The 20,017-nt window shown below is 41.2% G+C and overlaps 1 protein-coding gene across 3 annotated transcripts in view; it reads right to left on the reverse strand.

Moving 5' to 3' along the window:
* MYO6 (myosin VI) overlaps nt 1–20,017 on the reverse strand; it is a 157,653-nt gene that overhangs the window by 55,197 nt on the left and 82,439 nt on the right. For all 3 annotated transcript variants that reach the window (XM_060752937.2, XM_060752936.2, XM_060752938.2), the window contains exons 11-15: nt 19,541–19,721; nt 16,027–16,171; nt 9,831–9,988; nt 8,340–8,431; nt 125–197 (exon numbers count right to left, since the gene is read on the reverse strand). In XM_060752937.2, the coding sequence (XP_060608920.2) occupies nt 125–197; nt 8,340–8,431; nt 9,831–9,988; nt 16,027–16,171; nt 19,541–19,721 (649 nt within the window). The remainder of the gene's footprint in view (nt 1–124; nt 198–8,339; nt 8,432–9,830; nt 9,989–16,026; nt 16,172–19,540; nt 19,722–20,017) is intronic.

Genomic DNA, 20,017 nt, shown 5'->3' on the forward strand with positions numbered 1-20,017 from the left:
TAGGAAATGAGGAACCATTTGGCTTTCATGTTTTCATATCAATCCTCACCAGAATCAAAGCATTCCAAGTTATTATTATTACTAATTTCTATAGGAGCATTATGTTGCTTTTCAACATGCTTACCTATACAGTCTTGGTTATCTACATAGTGAACTTCATTGACACCTAAACCTTCCTTCTGGTAGAGTTCTTGCTCCTGAAAAAGAAAGACATTGTCATACAGGTAAATATTTGCTTAACTGTCCATTTTCACATTGATTTGACTATTGAGAAGATTTAACGTTGAACACCAGTACTTATTTATTTTGCTATATTTATATACCGCCGTTTCTCAGCCTAGCCGGCGACTCAACGCGGTTTACAACATAATATAATAATCAACAGTATACAGTTAAAAGCATAAAAAACATAAAAAACATAAAAACACAATTCATACATCAATACCAATCCAGTTCGACTCTTAACTAAAAACGTGATCCAGTTCGTCATCCATGTTGCCAGACCTTTAGTCAGTTACCATTCGTTGCATTGGGTTAACCAAATGCCTGCTTAAACATCCAGGTCTTCAATCTTCTTCGGAATATCATCAATGAAGGGGCTGATCTTACCTCCAAGGGCAGGGCGTTCCATAGCCGCGGGGCCACCACAGAAAAGGCCCTGTCTCTCGTACCCGCCAGCCGCACCTGTGAAGCAGGCGGGATAGAGAGCAGGGCCTCCCCAGAAGATCTTAGGGTCCTGGCGGGCTGATAGGCCGAGATACGTTCGGATAGGTAAGTTGGGCCAGAACCGTTTAGGGCTTTAAAGGCCAACGCCAGCACTTTGAATTGAGCCCGGTAGCAGATCGGCAGCCAGTGGAGCTGGTGCAGCAGAGGAGTTGTGTGCTCCTTGCGCTCCGCTCCCGTTAGTATCATGGCTGCCGAACGTTGGACTAGTTGGAGCTTCCGGGCCGTCTTCAAAGGCAACCCCACGTAGAGAGCGTTGCAGTAGTCCAAATGGGATGTAACCAGAGCGTGGACTACCGTGGCCAAGTCAGACTTCCCAAGGTACGGGCGCAGTTGGCGCACGAGTTTTAACTGTGCGAATGCTCCCCTGGTCACCGCCGAAACCTGGGGCTCCAGGCTCAGCGATGAGTCCAGGATCACACCCAAACTGCGAACCTGCGTCTTCAGGGGGAGTGCGACCCCATCCAACACAGGCTGTAACCCTATACCCTGTTCGGCCTTGCGACTGACCAGGAGTACCTCTGTCTTGTCTGGATTCAATTTCAATTTGTTCGCCCCCATCCAGACCGTCACAGCGGCCAAGCACCGGTTCAGGACCTCGACAGCCTCCTTAGTAGCAGGTGGAAAGGAGTGACAGAGTTGGACATCATCCGCGTACAGATGACATCGCACTCCGAAACTCCGGATGATCTCACCCAGCGGCTTCATGTAGATGTTAAACAACATGGGAGACAATATTGAGCCCTGAGGAACCCCACAAGACAAAGGTTGTGGGGTTGAACAGGAGTCTCCCAGTAACACCTTCTGAGACCGACCCTCGAGGAATGAGCGGAGCCACTGTAAAACAGTTCCTCCAAGACCCATTCCCGCGAGGCGTCTCAGAAGGATACCGTGGTCGACGGTATCGAAGGCCGCTGAGAGGTCCAGAAGCACCAACAGGGACACACTCCCCCTGTCGAGCTCCCGGCGCAGATCATCCACTAAGGCGACCAAGGCTGTCTCAGTACCATGCCCCGGCCTGAAGCCAGACTGTGCCGGATCCAGATAATCCGTGTCTACCAAGAATGCCTGGAGTTGTGAGGCCACCACACATTCCAGGACTTTGCCCAAAAAGGGGAGATTGGAAACAGGCCGGAAGTTGATGAATTGAGTGGGGTCCAGTGATGGTTTTTTCAACAGCGGTTTTATTACAGCTTGCTTTAAGCTGGCTGGAAAGATGCCTTCCCGGAGGGAGGCATTAACCACCACCTTCACCCACTCGGCCAATCCCCCTCTGGCCTCCTTCAGAAGCCAGGATGGGCAGGGGTCTAGGATGCATGTGGTAGCTCTCATTCCTCCAAGCACCTTGTCCACATCCTCGGATTGAACCAATTGAAATGAATCCATCAAAACCGGACAAGCAGATGCTCGTGTTACATCCTCAGAGACTGCCGTTAATATGGTGTCCAGACCAGAGCGGATCAAAGCGACTTTGTCTGCAAAGAACTGAGCAAAGGCTTCACAGCGAGCTGCCGAGTCATCAGGGCACCCATCCTGAATGGTGGGTTTTAACAGGCCTCCGACAACTCGGAACAGTTCAGCCGGATGGTTCTTTGCAGACGCAATAGTGGCCGCAAAGAAGGTCTTCTTTGCGGCTTTTATTGCCGCGGCATATGCCCTTAAGAAGGACATAAACCGTGTTCGATTTGGCTCGCTCGGATTCGAACGCCACACGCTCTCTAGTTCCCTCTTCTTTCGCTTCAACGCTGCCAGCTCCTCAGTGAACCAAGGAGCTGGTTTAGCTCGGCTACTTGAGAGAGGACGTTCTGGAGCGATCGTGTTTATTGCCCTAGTCATCTCCCCATTCCAGAGAGCGACCAGGGCATCAACAGGATCACCAACCGAGGCGGCGGGAAATTCCCCAAGAGCCGTCAGGAATCCATCCGGATCCATAAGCCTCCTAGGGCGGACCAACTTAATGGGTCCTCCACCTCTGCAGAGGTTAGAGGGTGCAGTTAATCTAAAGCTGACCAGGTGGTGGTCAGTCCATGGCAACGGAGAGATGGATAACTCCTCAACACCGCCACCTTCCTCCCATCCCTGGCAGAAAACCAAGTCCAATGTATGTCCAGCACTGTGGGTGGGGCCAGATACCTGTTGGGACAGCCCCATGGTTGCCATGGTAGACATGAAGTCCTGAGCCGCTCCCAATAGGGTGGTCTCGGCGTGGACATTGAAGTCCCCCAGCACAAGCAGCCGCTGGAACTCCAATGCCAGGTCCGAGATCACCCCCGCTAGCTCAGTCAGGGAGTCTGTAGTGCAGCGAGGTGGACGGTACACTAACAGAATCCCTAATCTGTCCCGGTCACCCACCCTCAGGTGGACGCATTCAAAATTTGTTGACTGCGGGATGGGGGCCCTGGTCAGAAGAATGGAGTCTCTATAGATCACTGCAACCCCGCCTCCCCGCCCCCCGGATCTTGGTTGGTGCTGCACGGAGAAACCTGGCGGGCAAAGCTGGGTCAAATTCACACCTCCAGCTTCGTCCAGCCAGGTCTCCGTGATGCACGCCAGATCTGCCCGTTCATCCAGGATTAAATCCTGGATGAAAGCTGTTTTGCCATTGACAGATCTGGCGTCCAACAGCACCACCTTCAATCCGGGGGGACCGCACTGTCATTGTTTATGAATTGGGTGGATTGCTTCCAGTCAGTCTGATCATCCCATATATGAATCAGTATATCACTAGTCCCTGTCCTGCTGAAAACTAGGGGATACTGCCTGAAAAATTTGTCCATGGCTGACATTAAGCTGAAAATAGCGCTCAAAATCTGCCTTCAAGGATGAACCATGGGACACAAGATTGGAAGAGGGCCAGAGAGGGAGGAACCACCCTTTAAAGATGGACTAATGAAAACCTTTGAATAAAAGGCACCTGTCTTGGAAAACCTCCTACCAGTAATAAATTATCTTTGAAATCTAAGAGCTTATCTCTTGATTATTTCCCTGGCTATGAAATAATGCAAAATAAACATAATTCAGAAATTATTTCCAAAATATTCTCTATTAAAAGTCTTATAAATTTATCATTTTGTTATTCTTTTATACAGAAATGTCTAATTCCAACAGAATGAAAAGCTTGTTTTAAATTAATTTTACATTATATTTTAAATATTAAATTCAGGCATTGAATCTTGATACTGGGTTGCTGTGAGCTTTCCAGGTTGTATGGCCATGTTCCAGAAGCATTCTGTCCTGACATTTCAACCACATTTACAAGTATGACAGGCATCCTCAGAGGTTGTGAGGTCTGTTGGAAACAAGGACAAGTGAAATTTATATACCTGTGGAATGTCCAGGGAGGGAGAAAGAATTCTTGTCTGTTTGAGGTATATGTGAATGTTGCCATTGGGCAGCTTCGTTAGTATTGAATGGCCTTGCAGCTTCAAGGCCTGGCTGCTTCCTGACTGGGAAAATCCTTTGTTGGAAGGTGTCAGCAGGCCTTGATTGTTTCCTGTCTGGAATTCCTCTGTTTGCAGAGTGTTGTCTTTATTTACTGTCCTGATTTTAGATTTTTTAAAATACTGGTAGCCAGATTTTGTTCATTTTCATGGTTTCCTCTTTTCTGTTGAAATTGTCCACATGCTTGTGCATTTCAATGACTTCTCTGTGTAGTCTGACATGGTGGTTGTGAGAGTGGTCCAGCCCACTTGCCTCAAACAGTCAAGATTTTCTCTCCCACCCTGGACATCCCACAGATATATAAACCTCACTTGTCCTAGTTTCCAACAGACCTCACAACCTCTGAGGATGCCTGCCACAGATGCGGGCGAAACGTCAGGAGAGAATGCTTCTGGAACATGGCCATGCAACTCGGAAAACTCATAGCAACCCAGTGGTTCCAGCCATGAAAGCCTTCGACAACACAATCTTGGTACTGTCAAACTTTGTTTAATGATACTTTGAGTTAAAAAATATATTGTCCTTGTTTTAATTAAGGCAGAAATGTGCCCTTCCCTATAGACTCAATGAAAGTAAAATGCTGCAGCTTCTTCCAGCTTGTGTGTTCTTCCTCAGTAATATTGTGTGCCACACTCTGATGTTGCTTGGCCGTATGTTTCCTAGTTCTCCTCTACAAAAGCGTTGGAGGGTAATGTCATAATAACATAGCTGGATACTCGGGATAAACTTTGAACCAAGGATTTATGACTTTTGAGTTTTGACAGTGAATGTTAAAAGGACACTTCATAATTAAACAAGAATCATCAAAGAGGTCACATACGTTTTGGTACAGGAATTAATCAACAGAGAGGAAGTTTTAATGAGAGTGGTATTATATCCAGTCAGAAAGACTGGTGTCACCTCCTGGGGTGTTACCAGGGGCAAATAGGTTTTATACACCTTGAAACAAAGCATAGGGGCTGCTGGGTACAGAAGCTCTCTTTGCTTGGATGTTTGATGCCTGAAGCTGTTTTTGCCAAAGGCTAGAAACCTTCTCTCCCTCAAGATAGAGAAGTAGAAAATACTATTTTTCCAATATTTTTACCTATTGTTCTTTCCCTTTCCATTCTTATAGCTTTTTCTCCTAGGGGCTGAAAAATACTTACTTTCAGTGAAAACTCTCCTCTGCCTCTTGCCTATTTTTCATTGTTGATTTATGAATATTTTGAAACTTGGAAAGTTTAAACACTTTTCTTGACTTCTGAAGTTGTTTGCTAGATCCGTCTACGCTAAAATGTTGGATTGTCCATAGGCTTGGTGAACATGCTGGGAATGTAGAATGCCTCAGCCTGTTAAGACTAGAGTAGAGGAGAATAATCTGAGCTTGGGTTGTTGTGAGTTTTCCGGGCAGTAAGGCCATGTTCCAGAAGCATTCTCTCCTGATGTTTTGTCTGCATCTATGGCAGGCATCCTTAGAGGTTGTGAGGTCTCAACCTCACAACATTTGAGGATGCCTCACAACCTCTGAGGATGCCTGCCATAGATGCAGGTGAAACATCAGGAGAGAATGCTTCTGGAACATGACCTTACTGCCCGGAAAACTCACAACAAACCAGTGATTCTGGCTGTGAAAGTCTTCGACATTAATCTGGGTTTCTTTTTATTTTACTTATGCACTATATGTCATTTATTACTGTCTTGATTACTACTTCATTTATTATTCCATAATCACATTTTATGCTAGTCACATTGCGACTGCTTTAATTCTTTGTGTTAATCACATAGTCACTATCTCAATACAGATCCTGGGCACACAGAAAGATTGGGTGACTTGGAAGGTACTGAACAGGCTGCGCTCTGGCACCACGAGATACAGAGCTAATCTTAAGAAATGGGGCTACAAAGTGGAGTCCACGACATGCGAGTGTGGAGAAGAGCAAAACACAGACCACCTACTATAATGCAGTCTGAGGCCTGCCACATGCACAACAGAGGGCCTTCTAATAGCCACACCAGAGGCACTCCAAGTGATTAAAGGAAATCTAACATAATGTCAAGTTTTTAACTTTGTTTATGGTTTTTATACATTATAACTGTATTCTCAAGTTGCTTCTTACACAATAAGTAAATAAATAAGTAGATATCAGTGCTATGGAATTGGAATCAGAGTATGATATTACTACAACAACAACTTTATTTTTATATCCCGCCAACCATCTCTCCAAGGGAACTCAGGGCGGCTTACAAGGGACAGGCCCAAAAATTACAATAAAACACAACAGATTAAAACATCAAATATGAAAATATAAAAACAGTCACAATTGTAAACTAACATCAAGCAATATGGCTGAGATAAAGAACATATTGCTTGATGTTAGCTGAGGTACAGGTTCACTGAGTACAATACGTTCTGAAGGGGGTGCACGAAAAGTGCAATAATCCAATAAGCAGGGCTGGAAATAATGTCATCAAAGGTGTTGAGGTAGACAATAAGAGGGTCAATGTAAAGTGCTGAACTTAAAGTAGGGCCAGGAAAAATTACTGGTGGACTGCTTAATCAAAAGCACACTGGAACATCCAGGTTTTTAATTGACTCCGGTAAGAGGACAAAGTGGGAGCCTGTCTGACCTCCCTAGGGAGGGAATTCCAGAGCCGGGGGGGGGGGGGGGGGGCACCACCGAGAAGGCCCTCTCCCCACCAACCACGCTTGAGACGGCGGAGGGAGGGAGAGCAGTGCCTTCCTGGATGATCTCAAAGTATGCACTGGTTCATAGGGGAAGATGCGATCGCGAAGATAAGCAGGTCCCGAACCATTAACAATATATTGTAAATGTATTATTTTATACTTCATGTGTGTATGTGTCTTCTAGTCAACACTGGTTAGTTCTTGGATGGGAAGCTACTAAAGAATACCAGCTGTTGTATACTGTTTTTTAGAGGAACTGGCAAAACCATCTCTAGGTAGTCCTTGCTTAGGAAAACCCTATAGAATTCACTAGGCTGCTATAAGTTGACAGGCAACTTGAAAGTATACATATTCCAACCTTCCATCTGATATGCTTTTTGTAATTTCCACTAAATAAAAATGAGGTATCTTGAACAATCATGTTCTTGGTTGATTACTAGAAATCCTTATTAAATTTGACCTTCTTAGAATAATGCCATCATCACAGCTTAATTAATAGCTGCATGGCTCCCTTTTGTTCATTAATGTTAAATATAAAACTGATTTTTTTAAAAAAAAAATATGCATACTTTTAAGAACTTTTTCTTCACCATTCTAAAGGATTTGCAATCCTTCAAATATTTCATAGGCTCACAAAGTTGTTGGGAAAATAATGTCAGTTCTGGTATAGCACTTTTACGTATATTCACAAAAGGACTTACAAGACACTACACAAGAATAAGACCCTTTGTAAATGAGATAGCTATTATTTTGGATGATCAAACTTGTATATCATTTGTATAAGATTTTTTAAATTAGCTACATCATAGAGAAATTTTGTAAGACTGCTTTTGGCTGGGGAAGGGAGGATTTCTGGTTATAATGTTCATGTGAACTATGATCAATAGCCAGAATTCAGTGAATATACCCCATTAGACAGGATAAATGATCAGTTCTTTCATAGGAAAAAGAGCCAGAGCCTGGGAAAAAGCCATCATAATGCAAGATGAAAGGGCTGTGAAGTTTATTTCTTTGTTTTTGAGAAAAGGTTCATTGGAAATTCATGATTCCTCTTTGACTTTCTGAGTCCCAGACTGATGTAGTATCTAAGTCATCCTCTTATGGCCCCTGCTCAGTAGATCAGTAGATCAGGGGCCCCCGGTGGTGTAGTGGGTTAAGCCCTTGTGCCAGAAGGACTGCTGACCAATAGGTCAGCGGTGGGAATCCAGGGAGAGCAGTTTGAGCTCTCTCTGTCAGCTCCAGCTCCCCATGTGGGGATATAAGAAAAGCCTCCTGACAAGGATGGTAAAACATCAAACATCCGGGCAATGTCCTTGCAGATGACCAATTCTCTCACACCAGAAGTGACTTGCAGTTTCTCAAGTCACTCCTGATACAAAAAAATAGAACACATTAAGACGAACATGAGCAATACAAGATTGAGAAAAATTGTTGCTAAGACAATAAGCTGGAGGGAAATTATTGTACATCCTGAATGAGTTGATTTCCCACTACATTCTAAGTTAGATACCTCTTTTAGAATCCTCTCATTAAAGAACTGCTGCAGCTTCTCATTACAGTAGTTGATGCAGAATTGTTCAAAGCTATTGTGCTCAAAATATTCTGTAAAACAAAGAGATAAAAAGCTTTAGAGTAGAAGTCAAACTGCAGAATATATTTATAATCTTAATTTAGATCATCATGGGAAAACCCAAATTTAAATAATCAATATATGTAATGTTTCACTAGATTCATGTTCTCATACTTTGGTACAATAATGCAAATATGGCCACCAAAATATATTAATTCACAATTTAGTAAAGCAGTAAATAGCATGTGGAAGTGTAGAGGTTTTTTCAAATATAAGGGTTTTTAAAAATTAATTTAGGAAATAGTTTTACATAATACATTCATTAACTGTGTCAAGATTGTATCAATATGTTACAATGTGAAGAAGTAAGATACAGACTTAACAACACTATGCTTAAATCCTATTTCAATTCCAACTACAAAAGGAAATCAATGGTGGTTACAGTGAGTTTGTGTATCTTGTTTTCAACAGGCCTATTCTTAGTCAAACAAGTACTTGCATTCAAAAATAAATAATAAAACCAGTCTTAAATATCACAGATACATTTATCATTGCTATTGCAAATGCAACATTGCTAGCTGGTGGCTCTCCTGAAAATACACACAATATAGCTTTCATTCATCCATGGGTATGTGTAACCCCTATGGGTTATTGAATCTGTCCCAGTGGGTGAGGAAAACCCTAAGAAAGGGTTTGTACACACCAACTGAGTTCAGAAAGAGAGGGTGAGCTATTGAGGAGATAAACTAATTTCTAGGGGTAAGAAGTAAGCCTTTAAAAACACTGAATGACTTTAAGATTTACATCCAAATATTGCAATACAGCTGAGAAGACAAAGCAGAAGGTTCCACAATGGTACTTCAATTAGAGGCTTGGAGGTTTTGTGACTGTGCATATGTATCAAATTCAGTGTATAATTTTGTTGTGCTGCTGTTAAAAATATATATATTGAGACTCAAGAATTGTAATTGTGTTTGCAATATTTAATTAGAGTTGGCCCCACAGAACCAAGAAAGAGGTACACATACAAGGGAAAGCCCAACAGTAGAGAGAAAGCCATAAGCGTTAAGCTAGGCACACAAAACCCAAAGGTTAGACCATGTTCTTTGCTTTTTGAAAAATCATTTTATCTTCAGGAGAACAAGTCCTATGAGGAGTGAAAATAAAGAGAGGGATTGATCATTTTTATTCATACTATTTTAAAAAGCATTGGGTTTTGAAAATATCAAATTTTCATGTTAGGATGAAATTAATAAAGATCGCAATGTCTAGCAGTTTATGATACAGCAGGTAATGGTGAAGGTGAGGAAATATGAGTTTAGTTAAGACTTGGCTGGGGAACCTCTTCCACAGCACAGAGTTGCAAGACTAAAAAAAGACGAAATGAAAAAGTAACAAATAAACAGAATCACTAAAATGCAAAGCACTTACCAAACCCCGCAATATCCAGGACGCCAATAAAGAAAGACGATGTCTCAAAAGGAAAACACTGGTTTACCCTGTTTACCACATGATCAAAGAGGTGGCTGTAGACTGTTTTTGCTAAAGCATCACGAGCGTTGTTTGCCTGTTCTACTTTCAAAGGTACCCTGTGGAGAAATAACATTTAGAGGTCCTCTATGACTATTTCATTGATTTATTATAGAGTCATGCTGTAGGTCCTAGAGATTCCCAGAGAGATGTTTTCTCAAGCTAAAAATCAGTGGGTTTTTTCCCATTTTCACAGAGATCCGGCATCCCTAACCACAGCAATGTAGAGGGTTTACTGTATAGAAAAGAACTGAAAATGAAACAAGCCCATTATAATTTCTTAAAATTCAAGATCCTGTACATACATGTTCAGAATCACATTGGACAAAACCCCAAAACAAATGTATGGAAGGTACCAAAGATACAATAGAAGAAATGTTGAATTTACCCTAAAGGATTATAACGGACAAACAAGATAAGGAGGGAACAGAAAAAGGTAAATGTGTTGCTTATAATTAGCCACTTCTAGTTCTGATGACAATTGTCAAGAGAGGTGTCCCTTTTGTGAAAAATATGCTATCAGTGGCAGCTCAGCCTTAGTTTTACTACAACAATACATGCTGAGGAGGGTATACTGAACTTAGAACACCTGGAAAGCAACTATATTATAACTACTATAACTGCACTGTTAACCAAAAATTATCATGACAATATCAAAATGTGCAATATTTAAAATTGTAGATATTATAATATTTATTGTTGTCATGTGTTGTCAAGTTATTTCCAACTTATGGTGACACTAAGGTGAACTTATCATAAGCTTTTCTGGATGTAAGAAGATGGGGCTTGCCCAAGGTCATCCAATGGGTTTTCATGGCCACTTTTCTCTGTCACTTCCTATTATGTGGATCTATAAGGGTTTATTTTGAAATGAATCATGGTAGAAAAGCAGGAAGAACAGAATGGGGTGTAATGAATCTGAACCATTTCATACAACGTAAACCCTTCCAGTTGAAAAACACAATCCCATTTGAACTGGTATGCTGACACTGTCCGAGAAAAGGTTTAATCACTGAAGTCATGCCCTGCATGTGTTGTTCTCTAAGTCAGTCCAAATAAGAAATACAGAGAGCCTGCAAGACAGCTGCCCAATGCTACATCAATCTGAGAGATAAGATACTAGTTCCTTTCCTCTGTAAGAATATTTATGCTGGATTAAATATCGCTTAACATAGCAACATTATGTGATTACTTGGAAATCTTCTGCTATAGCTAGTGATCCATCAAGGAAGCAAAGATTCTGCTTATTAAGAATAATTGCAACTATGTTACATTACAACATAATTAGCCTTAATGTACAACCACTTGATTTATCTTATGGTAATAGGTACTGACAGGATTCTTATAAATAGAGAGAAGGTTCCTTTACATTCCCCTTCTGATACGTTTAAGAGCTCAGCACACAGTAATCCTCACTGTTCATGTCAACTGCCAGTCTTTTACATAAGACATTGTACACACCGAAATTTCAGGCTTTAAAAAATAATTAAAATTGAAATCTAAAGTCAAGGAAGAGCAGGTCTATTCATATCTGCATTTAAGAAACGAGTATTGGAAATAATGCAATAACAGATACTACGCAGGACAACAATTTCAAAATGAGAAACTATCTACAGTTCAATACCCATGGTTTCACTTACCCGCACTCCAAAAAATATCCCCACCCCCTGCAGTGTTTGTTGGGCCCCTCTAAGTCCTCTAATGCAATTCTATGATATGCTTCCAGCCCAATTACAGTCAAAATATAGAGTTTACTATTATCCATGGTTTCAGGTATCCCCAGGAGGATTGATCAGAATGAGTAAATACACTATATTGCTTTGATTGGTTGATTAAAACTCCAGGAGTCCAAAGCATGGCAATCCACTGAGTGACCTTGGAGAAACCAAACTCTCTCAACTTCATAGGAAGGCGACAGCAAAGCTCCTTTGAAGAAAATCCTGTAATAGCATTGCCTTAGGGTTGTCATGAGTGAGAAATGATTTTGAGGCACAGAACAACCTGACCTACTTGACCTCCAAAAAAACCTCCAGTTTATCCTCTACTTAGTATAGGATAACTTTTTAAAAACTTGTGCAGCTGAAAGCAGAACATCTTCAAGTTTAAGCATAAACTCAGTCTGAGTCAGATGTCACCCTGAATCTCCAATTTCTCTACTTGTACAGGATTTAAATTCGGAGTCTTATAATCTTGGTGACCTTGTCCCTCACATATTATTACTCCATGCACAGTGTCTTATAAATGCCTCAGGTTCTGATTCACAATTTGTCCTACTTTGATTGTAATTTAGATTGGATTGTACCTTTGTACATTTCTTGGGGGGAAATTATTAGCGGATGATTTTAAAAAGGGTAGGAGGAAAATGCATGAACTCTACAAATCCTTTTCCCATCTGTTGTTTGCCTTCAGATCATTTCTACAATGACCCTAAGGTGAACCTATCGTGAGGTTTTCTTGGCAAGAAGTGTCTAAAGGAGGTTGAGAGAGCATTTCTTGCCCTATTTGGCCAAGCGGGAATTTGAACAATATTCTTCAGAGCCCTACTTCAAAACTCAAACCATGACACCACATTAGCTCTCTTTATCTCCAAGTTTTAGCAATATCATGTTGTCATCACCACCCAACAGCTTGAGAAAAAAAGTCTGTTGATGTCACCACTAGTGGAAGAACAGATAATTATTGCTCAATTATTGCTCTTTTGCCAAAGTCACAACCAGCTTCCATGGTATTTTATTCCAATGACCTTCCAGGAGAACGGTGAAGGCAAACAATGGGAGATAAAGGTGAGAAATAGCGTAAATTCAAATCTGAGCTATGCCCACTCCCATTAGTTACACAAATAACTATTTGGTTCCAGGATTCCACATGGGTAGCAAAATCTGTGGATGCTCAAGTCCCATAATCTACAATGGTATAGTAAAATGGAATCACTCACATAATAACACAAAATTGGAATTGCTTTTCGGAATTAAAAAAAAATGTTCAGGCTGTGAATAGTTGAATCCATGGATGCTGAATTAGTAGATCCAGAGGGCTGACTGTAGTAAACTTTCATCTCACCATGTGCTTTGCGAGGAATAAATGTGTTCTTTCTAAATTGTAGTATTTCCTTAGGTTTTCAATGAAGGAGATGTAGAAATTATATATGTTTTCCTACTTTCAGTTATTTCAAGGTAAGCCTGCTTGTATGTTCAACACTGCACAGTTTTTGTGCCCAAATAAAAGGGAAATGTTTCTTCTCTCTATTGGAATAAAAATCTGCTCCTCCTATCCTCTCCATGAACCACCTATTAAATATATTCAGAAAGCAATCTTGACAGGAATGCACTATCTGCGACGCATGATATCAGAGGAGTTGCATTTCTCCAGCAGTGAAAATACCTATTATTGATTTACCAGCATTATATGGCTCTCCCACATTTGTCAAAGAAAACACCAGGTGTCTTGCTTTCTGCAGAAGGGAAATCTCTACATGAAGAACCAGGGTGCCATTGCTCTGGTATCATCTTGCAGTTTGGAGAGTAACACATAGCATGTATTTCTCAACATGATCAGAAATTGATAGCTAGTCACTGGTTTCAGGCCACTACTACAATGCTTTTGGTAAAATAGAACATCACAATTAGCAGTACATAATTCTAATAGTAATAATTCAAAGGTTTTCTATTGCCTATAACCATAATATCCCCAATTATGTATAAATAGGCATTTCTTACTATATGTTGCACTGTCATTCACAACCCAGACTGCTAATATACATGCAAATGTGAGTAGATCAATAGGTACCACTTCAGCACAAAGGGAATAAAGGCAGCCATGCCAGCAAGGCAACCAGGAGGTGTCTACAGACAACAGGCTCCTCAGCTTGGAAATGGAACAAGAGCACCTCCCCATGGCCAGAGTTGAGCACCACCTCCAGAAAGCCAGAGATGAAAGGGGAAGCCTTTACCTTTGTTCTGTGTATTTTTATGCCATTGTTATTCCACTGTATTAAGACACTGAAAGTTTGCCTATCTGTGTATGTTGTAATCCGCTCTGAGTCCCCTTGGGGAGATAAGAGTGGAATATAAGTGCGTGATGATGATGATGATGATGATGATGATTATTATTATTATTGTTGTTATTATTATCCGCAATCCCGTCCTTAACCATTTAGGATCCCCTTCACTCTGCTAAAACAAGACCTAGCCACTGTGTTAAAATCCAGAATTCTCTGATTGTTTTCAATACAAATTTCTCCGTTTTGCCAAGTGGGATGGAATTAAAGCATTTCTGTTCATATACAAACCATGATAAAATCCTGTCCCATACTATGATTTGCATAATTTTATAGAGCTTTTATCTCACTGGGATCTAGACCATGGCTAATCTGTGCCATAGTGGAATATTACATCAACAGAAGGGACATGGGTGTCCTTGAAAGATATTCCCATAAATATGGATTACTGTTATGAATGAAAAGCTAAAGCTCAACCACTTAAATCATAATGAACTAGCACCTCTGATGCTACAAAGCCAGCTATGGAAAAAGGGATTAATAAAATGCCAGAGCCAAACAGAATGCCATTTAATTTATTACCATGATCTACAACAGTTTTTTTAAATACTGATTTATTACTATAACATCATGTTTTTTTAAGAAAAAGAAAATCAGACAACATCAAGAGAATTGAGGCCTGCTTAAACACAGCAACAGATTTAGTGCTTAGCGCAAGTGGTACACTCTTGCAGATAGTCTTTGACATCCTTGCATTTCGTGGGCCACCAAAACTGGAAGCAAAGCAACTTTAGGATTTTTGTGAACCCAAAATGGCCCGAGACCTTGGCATCATGAGATTGGGCCAATATTTTACTCCAAAGAGTCAATGGGACGTAAAACCTTGACCCATATGTCCACAAATACGCCTGGAGCTTAAGTCCATCTTTATGAAACTGGAGCCAGTTGTTGCTTGACGCTGCAACTCTCAGTTCATTTGCAAGTTCGACTGAGGAGATGGCTGGGACCACTCCATTTTGTTTATGGGAGCGGATCTGCACCATCAGGCCCAACTGTTGTCGGGAGAAAAAAGTCCCTATCTCCCTGGGGGCGGAGTAGTCTGCCGTCAGCATGTGTGACAGGGCACCTGACTTTCCTTATGGTAAGACCGAAATAAAGCTGTGAACGTGCTTTTATTCCAAGAGCTTCCAAGTGATGACACCCTTCTGTATTATTTATTTATTTGCTCTGCTTATACCCTGCCTTTCTCTACCCTGAAGGGGACTCATGGCAGCTTACATAGAGGCAATTATTCAATGCCTTAAAACACATACAATTCCAAAAAAAAAAAATAGATTAGTTTAAAATATTCATAGAGCCAGTGTGGTGTAGCAGTTTAAATACTGACAGGGTTGCTGACAGTAGGAAATGTCTTGAAGGCACACAACAAAAACTAAGCCATATATTCATCAGCTTTCAATCTTGATGCAAATTGTTATTCTTTCCTCCACCACCCAGAAGAAGGATTGTACTTCAAACAGATAAGACGGTAGCGCTAAACAACGGAGAGACTGTTGGGACTTTTCCACTTCCGTCTGTACAATCTTCCAATGAGACATGGAGATTGTACGCTTTGTACGAACATCGTGCGTACTCTTAGCTTTTAAGCAATTATTGTTCTACGAATATGGGCTCAAACTGTGCTGAGACCTGCTGCAGGGCATTTTCACTTCTCTTGCTAACATCTGACAGCTTAATCATTAACGAAACCATCAGGCAATTTTTCCTTCCTTGCTGTTATTATATAGATACATTTTCCCTTGCAGATTAGGATGAAAGGGAAGCAAAATAAATTTGATATAGTGGCAGATGTTTTATTACTCTAAGGAAAGTGCCATTTATCTTGCAGAACAAAGTACTAAAAAAAAAAAGCAAAGTGATCCTATATTTCCATTTCTTCACAAACAGATGCAAGTTAGACATCTCAAAATAGCTCAAAGACAGAGTTTTATAGTCAATATTTACAACCTCCGCTTGGAGAGGGAAAAAAACCAGCATGACAAACTTGGGAGATGTGAGAGAGGAATTGGCGGTTTTAATCCGCTCTTCTGAGCAACTTACTTGATCACTGTTCCTTTGGCGCCCCCTGCTGTTGTCAACATGACTCTGGAGGTTAAACTAACCCGCAGGTCTTCCTGGTCCAGGCCAAGCAGTTCTGCACAGTATTCGAGGGACTGGCTAGATTTATTCTTCAGAGTGCATCCTCCTGATGTGAAGAAAAGGAACAGATAAAATTACATCAAAAGCCAAACTAAAAAAAAGGTTTTGTTACAGCAAACAACTGGTAACTGGCTGATAACTACCATCTTTTCATAACTCTTTGTAGTAAAACTATTTCAAAAAGCTTGAATAAGTGACACAGAATCCCAGATAAACATACAGTATCAATGGAGTGAGTATCTATAGTCTCCCTTACCCATGCTCCAAAAAATTCCCTTCTAGAAGTGTTTGTGGGCCTCTCTAGGTCCTCCAGTGCTATTCTTTGGTATGTTTCCAGCCCAAGTATAGTTAACATATAGGGTTTGCTATTATCCATGGTTTCAGGTACCTATGGGGATCAGGTGTCTTGGAACGTATCCCCCATGGATACAGGGTTTGTACTGTATTTCTAAATACAGATTTTGTTGCATGTGAGATAACAAGAAATCCTTTTACATTATTTAATTTTGAATCCTTTTAAGTTTGAAGGAGCTACTAATAGAATTTATTTTACCCTCCTAACCTCAAGGATGCAGATATTTACCAAAGTTTACATGATGCTGTTATCTCCATCATCATCATTGTTACCATTGATACTATATCTATTTTTACCCAGCTTGATGCTCAGAACTGAGGCACATAATTGAGTTACTGGTAAATTATTACAGCACTGCAGAGCTTTGGGAAAGTATGGGAAGGCTCACGGTCTACTTTTAGAGTGTTTGCTCTGTGTGCAGAGGATTGCTAGCATCTCCACTTCAAAACAAGGATATGGCAAGTATCAGAAAATAACTCTACGTGAAACCCTGAGTACAAGTAAAGGTTTCCCCTTGATATTAAGTCTAGTTGTGTCCGACTCGGGGGGGGGGGGTGCTCATCTCTATTTCTAAGCTGAAGAGTCAGCATTGTCCATAGACACCTCCTAGGTCATGTGGCCAGCATGACTGCATGGAGCGCCATTACCTTCCCGCAGAAGCGGTATCTATTGATCTACTCACATTTGCATGTTTTTGAACTACTAGGTTGGCAGGAGCTGGGCTAACAGCAGGAGCTCACTCCCTGGATTTGAACCACTGACAATTTGGCCAGCAAGTTCAGCAGCTCACCTATTTAACCTGCTGTGCCACCAGGGAGCTCTGACTAGATAGAACCAAAACAGATAACACTGGACTATATTCCAGTTAGCTGCCTGAAATCTACATGTCTCCTGTTCCAAGCTTCTCAGAAGAAACATGGGCAGTGTGGATCAACATCACTGTTGTTGTCCTGGGCCTTCAAGCTGACTCCAGCTTATTAGTGAATCTATTACAGTGCTTGCTTGGCAAGGATTATTCAGAGGTTGGTCACTGCTGTTCTCTAAGAAAGTATGCCCATGATCGCCCAGTGGGTGTCCATAGTTGAGCAGGAATTCAAAATCCACTCTCCTACAGCCCTAGCCCAACCCTTAACCCACCTTACCACTAACGTGTCAGCATAACAATGTTATCAAAGCAGCCTAAGAATGTCAGGCCATTTGTTAATGCAGTAATCACATAACCCTTTGTTATTTTTCTTCCAGCTTCCCAAAACTGACAAAGGTATGATTTCAAGGCACTGGTTCATGCAGGCATGCATTTGCTGCGAGGATTTAATAGTTCTTTTTTGTACTGTGATCCACTTTATTACTGGAATAAAACAGAGAATCACGACAGGAACAATACATAGAAAATTGTTCACAATTGTTCACATAGAAAATTGTTCATGCCATGTTCTCATGACATCCTAATCGGTTCCTTGTGTCTTTAAGAGGACAAAACCCTTTAACTCATCAGGTTGACCTGTCTTCTTGTCCATTACTAAATTCACTTGAGGTACATAGTGTACTGTAACGTGTATGGACTAAAACATTAATGTGTAAAGTAACCCATTGAGATAGTATTCACAGATGCCTGGCCTTTCATCAACATTGCAAGTCTCAATTGGAGAATACATGTGATGTTTTTCTCAGTTTATTTGGCCTCTGTTAACACCTACTGCTTATGATCGCTCGGGAAGAATGAGACTCCATATTCTACTGTCAAATAGCTTTGACCTTCATAAAAAAAAACTTTTTCAAATGGTTGTGGAATCTCTTCTGTAGTGTGAATGTTGCTCCGTGTCTTAGGGCCTTAGCTGCACAGGTCACAAACCCTGAATTCAGGTGTCATCCAGAGACTTCTGGCCTCCACTGGTTTTAGTCTGCATTAGCAGACATAAGGGAATGATCCAGACTTTACTTGAAGCTTTGGAAGAACCCCACTCTTCAGGGTTGGTGTGGACAGCTGAGCAGGAGCTAACTCTGAACTGGTCCCACTATTCACATAAGTGCCATCTCTTTTCCCTGTGCTCTGTGATAAAGGAAAGTGTATTGCACTTATATTTTGCATAGTCTGTCGCTGCAGTGGCAGCCATGGAGCTCCAGAAATCTTCTGGGCCTTGACAGATGCCTTTGTCAATGTCAGCAAAGGTACCCATTTGAAAAGGACACATTGATCACTTCCCCCCACCCACCCAACCACCTCCTCTCTCCACATTTTGCAGGCATCCAGTGGACAGTCGGGATTCCCTAACTCTGCTGGAATTTGGGAGCAGAGAGGTGTAAACTTTCAAAAAATCAGGTCAATCCAAAGGAGCATTCTTTGAACTAGACCCAGATTTAGTTGACCGCATAGATGGGCCCCTAGTCTCTGTGGTTGCATCATGTCCCCTCTTAGCCTTTTTTATCTCCAAGTTAAACATACCCAACTCCCTAAGCCACTCCTCACAGGGCTTGGCTTCCAAACTTTGGCTTCCAAACTTTTTGGTCACCCTTCTCTGGACACATTCCTTCATGTCAATATACTTCTTGACATATGGTGGTCAAAACTGGACACAATATTCCAGACCTTGATCTGACCAAAGCAGAATAACTGCCACAGCATGGTGTTGGCTCATGTTTGGTATGAGATCTACTAAGATTCCTAGATCTCTCTAACACAGTGGTTCTCAACTTGTGGGTCCCCTGATGTTTTGGCCTTCAACTCCCCGAAATCCTAACAGCTGGTAAACTGACTGGGATTTCTGGAAGTTGTAGGCCAAAATTCCTGGAGACTCAGAGGTTGAGAACCACTGCTCTAACACATACTACTGTCAAGCCAGATGTGACTCATCCTAAGCATAGTACCCTGCTGAAATTCATTCTGTTAGCTTCTGTTAGACCAGTTTTTTAATTTGTTAAGAAAATTTTTAGATTCTCATCTTGTTTGTGGTATTAGCTATCCTTCCAGATTTGTTGTCATCTGCAAATCTGATAAGCATGCTTTTTATTGCATCATCCAAGTCACTGATAAAGATGTTGAATAGCAGTAACAAAGCTAACCAGATGTGCTGCCAGCTTCTTCAAAGTTAATGTTTCCAAGGTGAAGGACACCAGCTACTACTCGGAAGAGATCCAGTTTCTCTTCATCATCTAAACCAATCTTCTTCATTGCAGTGCACATTCTGTTGAAGTCTCCATGGTCATCCAGCAGAGGATCCTTCAGAGAGCCAAATTTCAGGCACTACAAGAAAAAAAACAGATAAGCCTTCTTAAAACTATGGAAACCCTTCCATTTGTGAACACAGATCCAAAGTAAACAAATGAACACTTCTAAAGAAAGAAAAGAAACACTCTGTAGACACACATATGCACATATACGATGTTGAGGGGTCATGTTATAGCAAAACAAAGGAAGCAAGAAAACAGGATGGAGATGGACAAAATTAGATGAGTGTGGAGAAACACATGCAGAGAAGAACATCAATTTAGAATTTAGAACAGAAACAACTGGAGCAAGGTGTCAAAGCAAAGTCCAAA

The sequence above is a fragment of the Anolis sagrei genome, chromosome 1 (genome assembly GCF_037176765.1).
Source record: "Anolis sagrei isolate rAnoSag1 chromosome 1, rAnoSag1.mat, whole genome shotgun sequence".
Lineage (NCBI taxonomy): Eukaryota > Metazoa > Chordata > Lepidosauria > Squamata > Dactyloidae > Anolis > Anolis sagrei.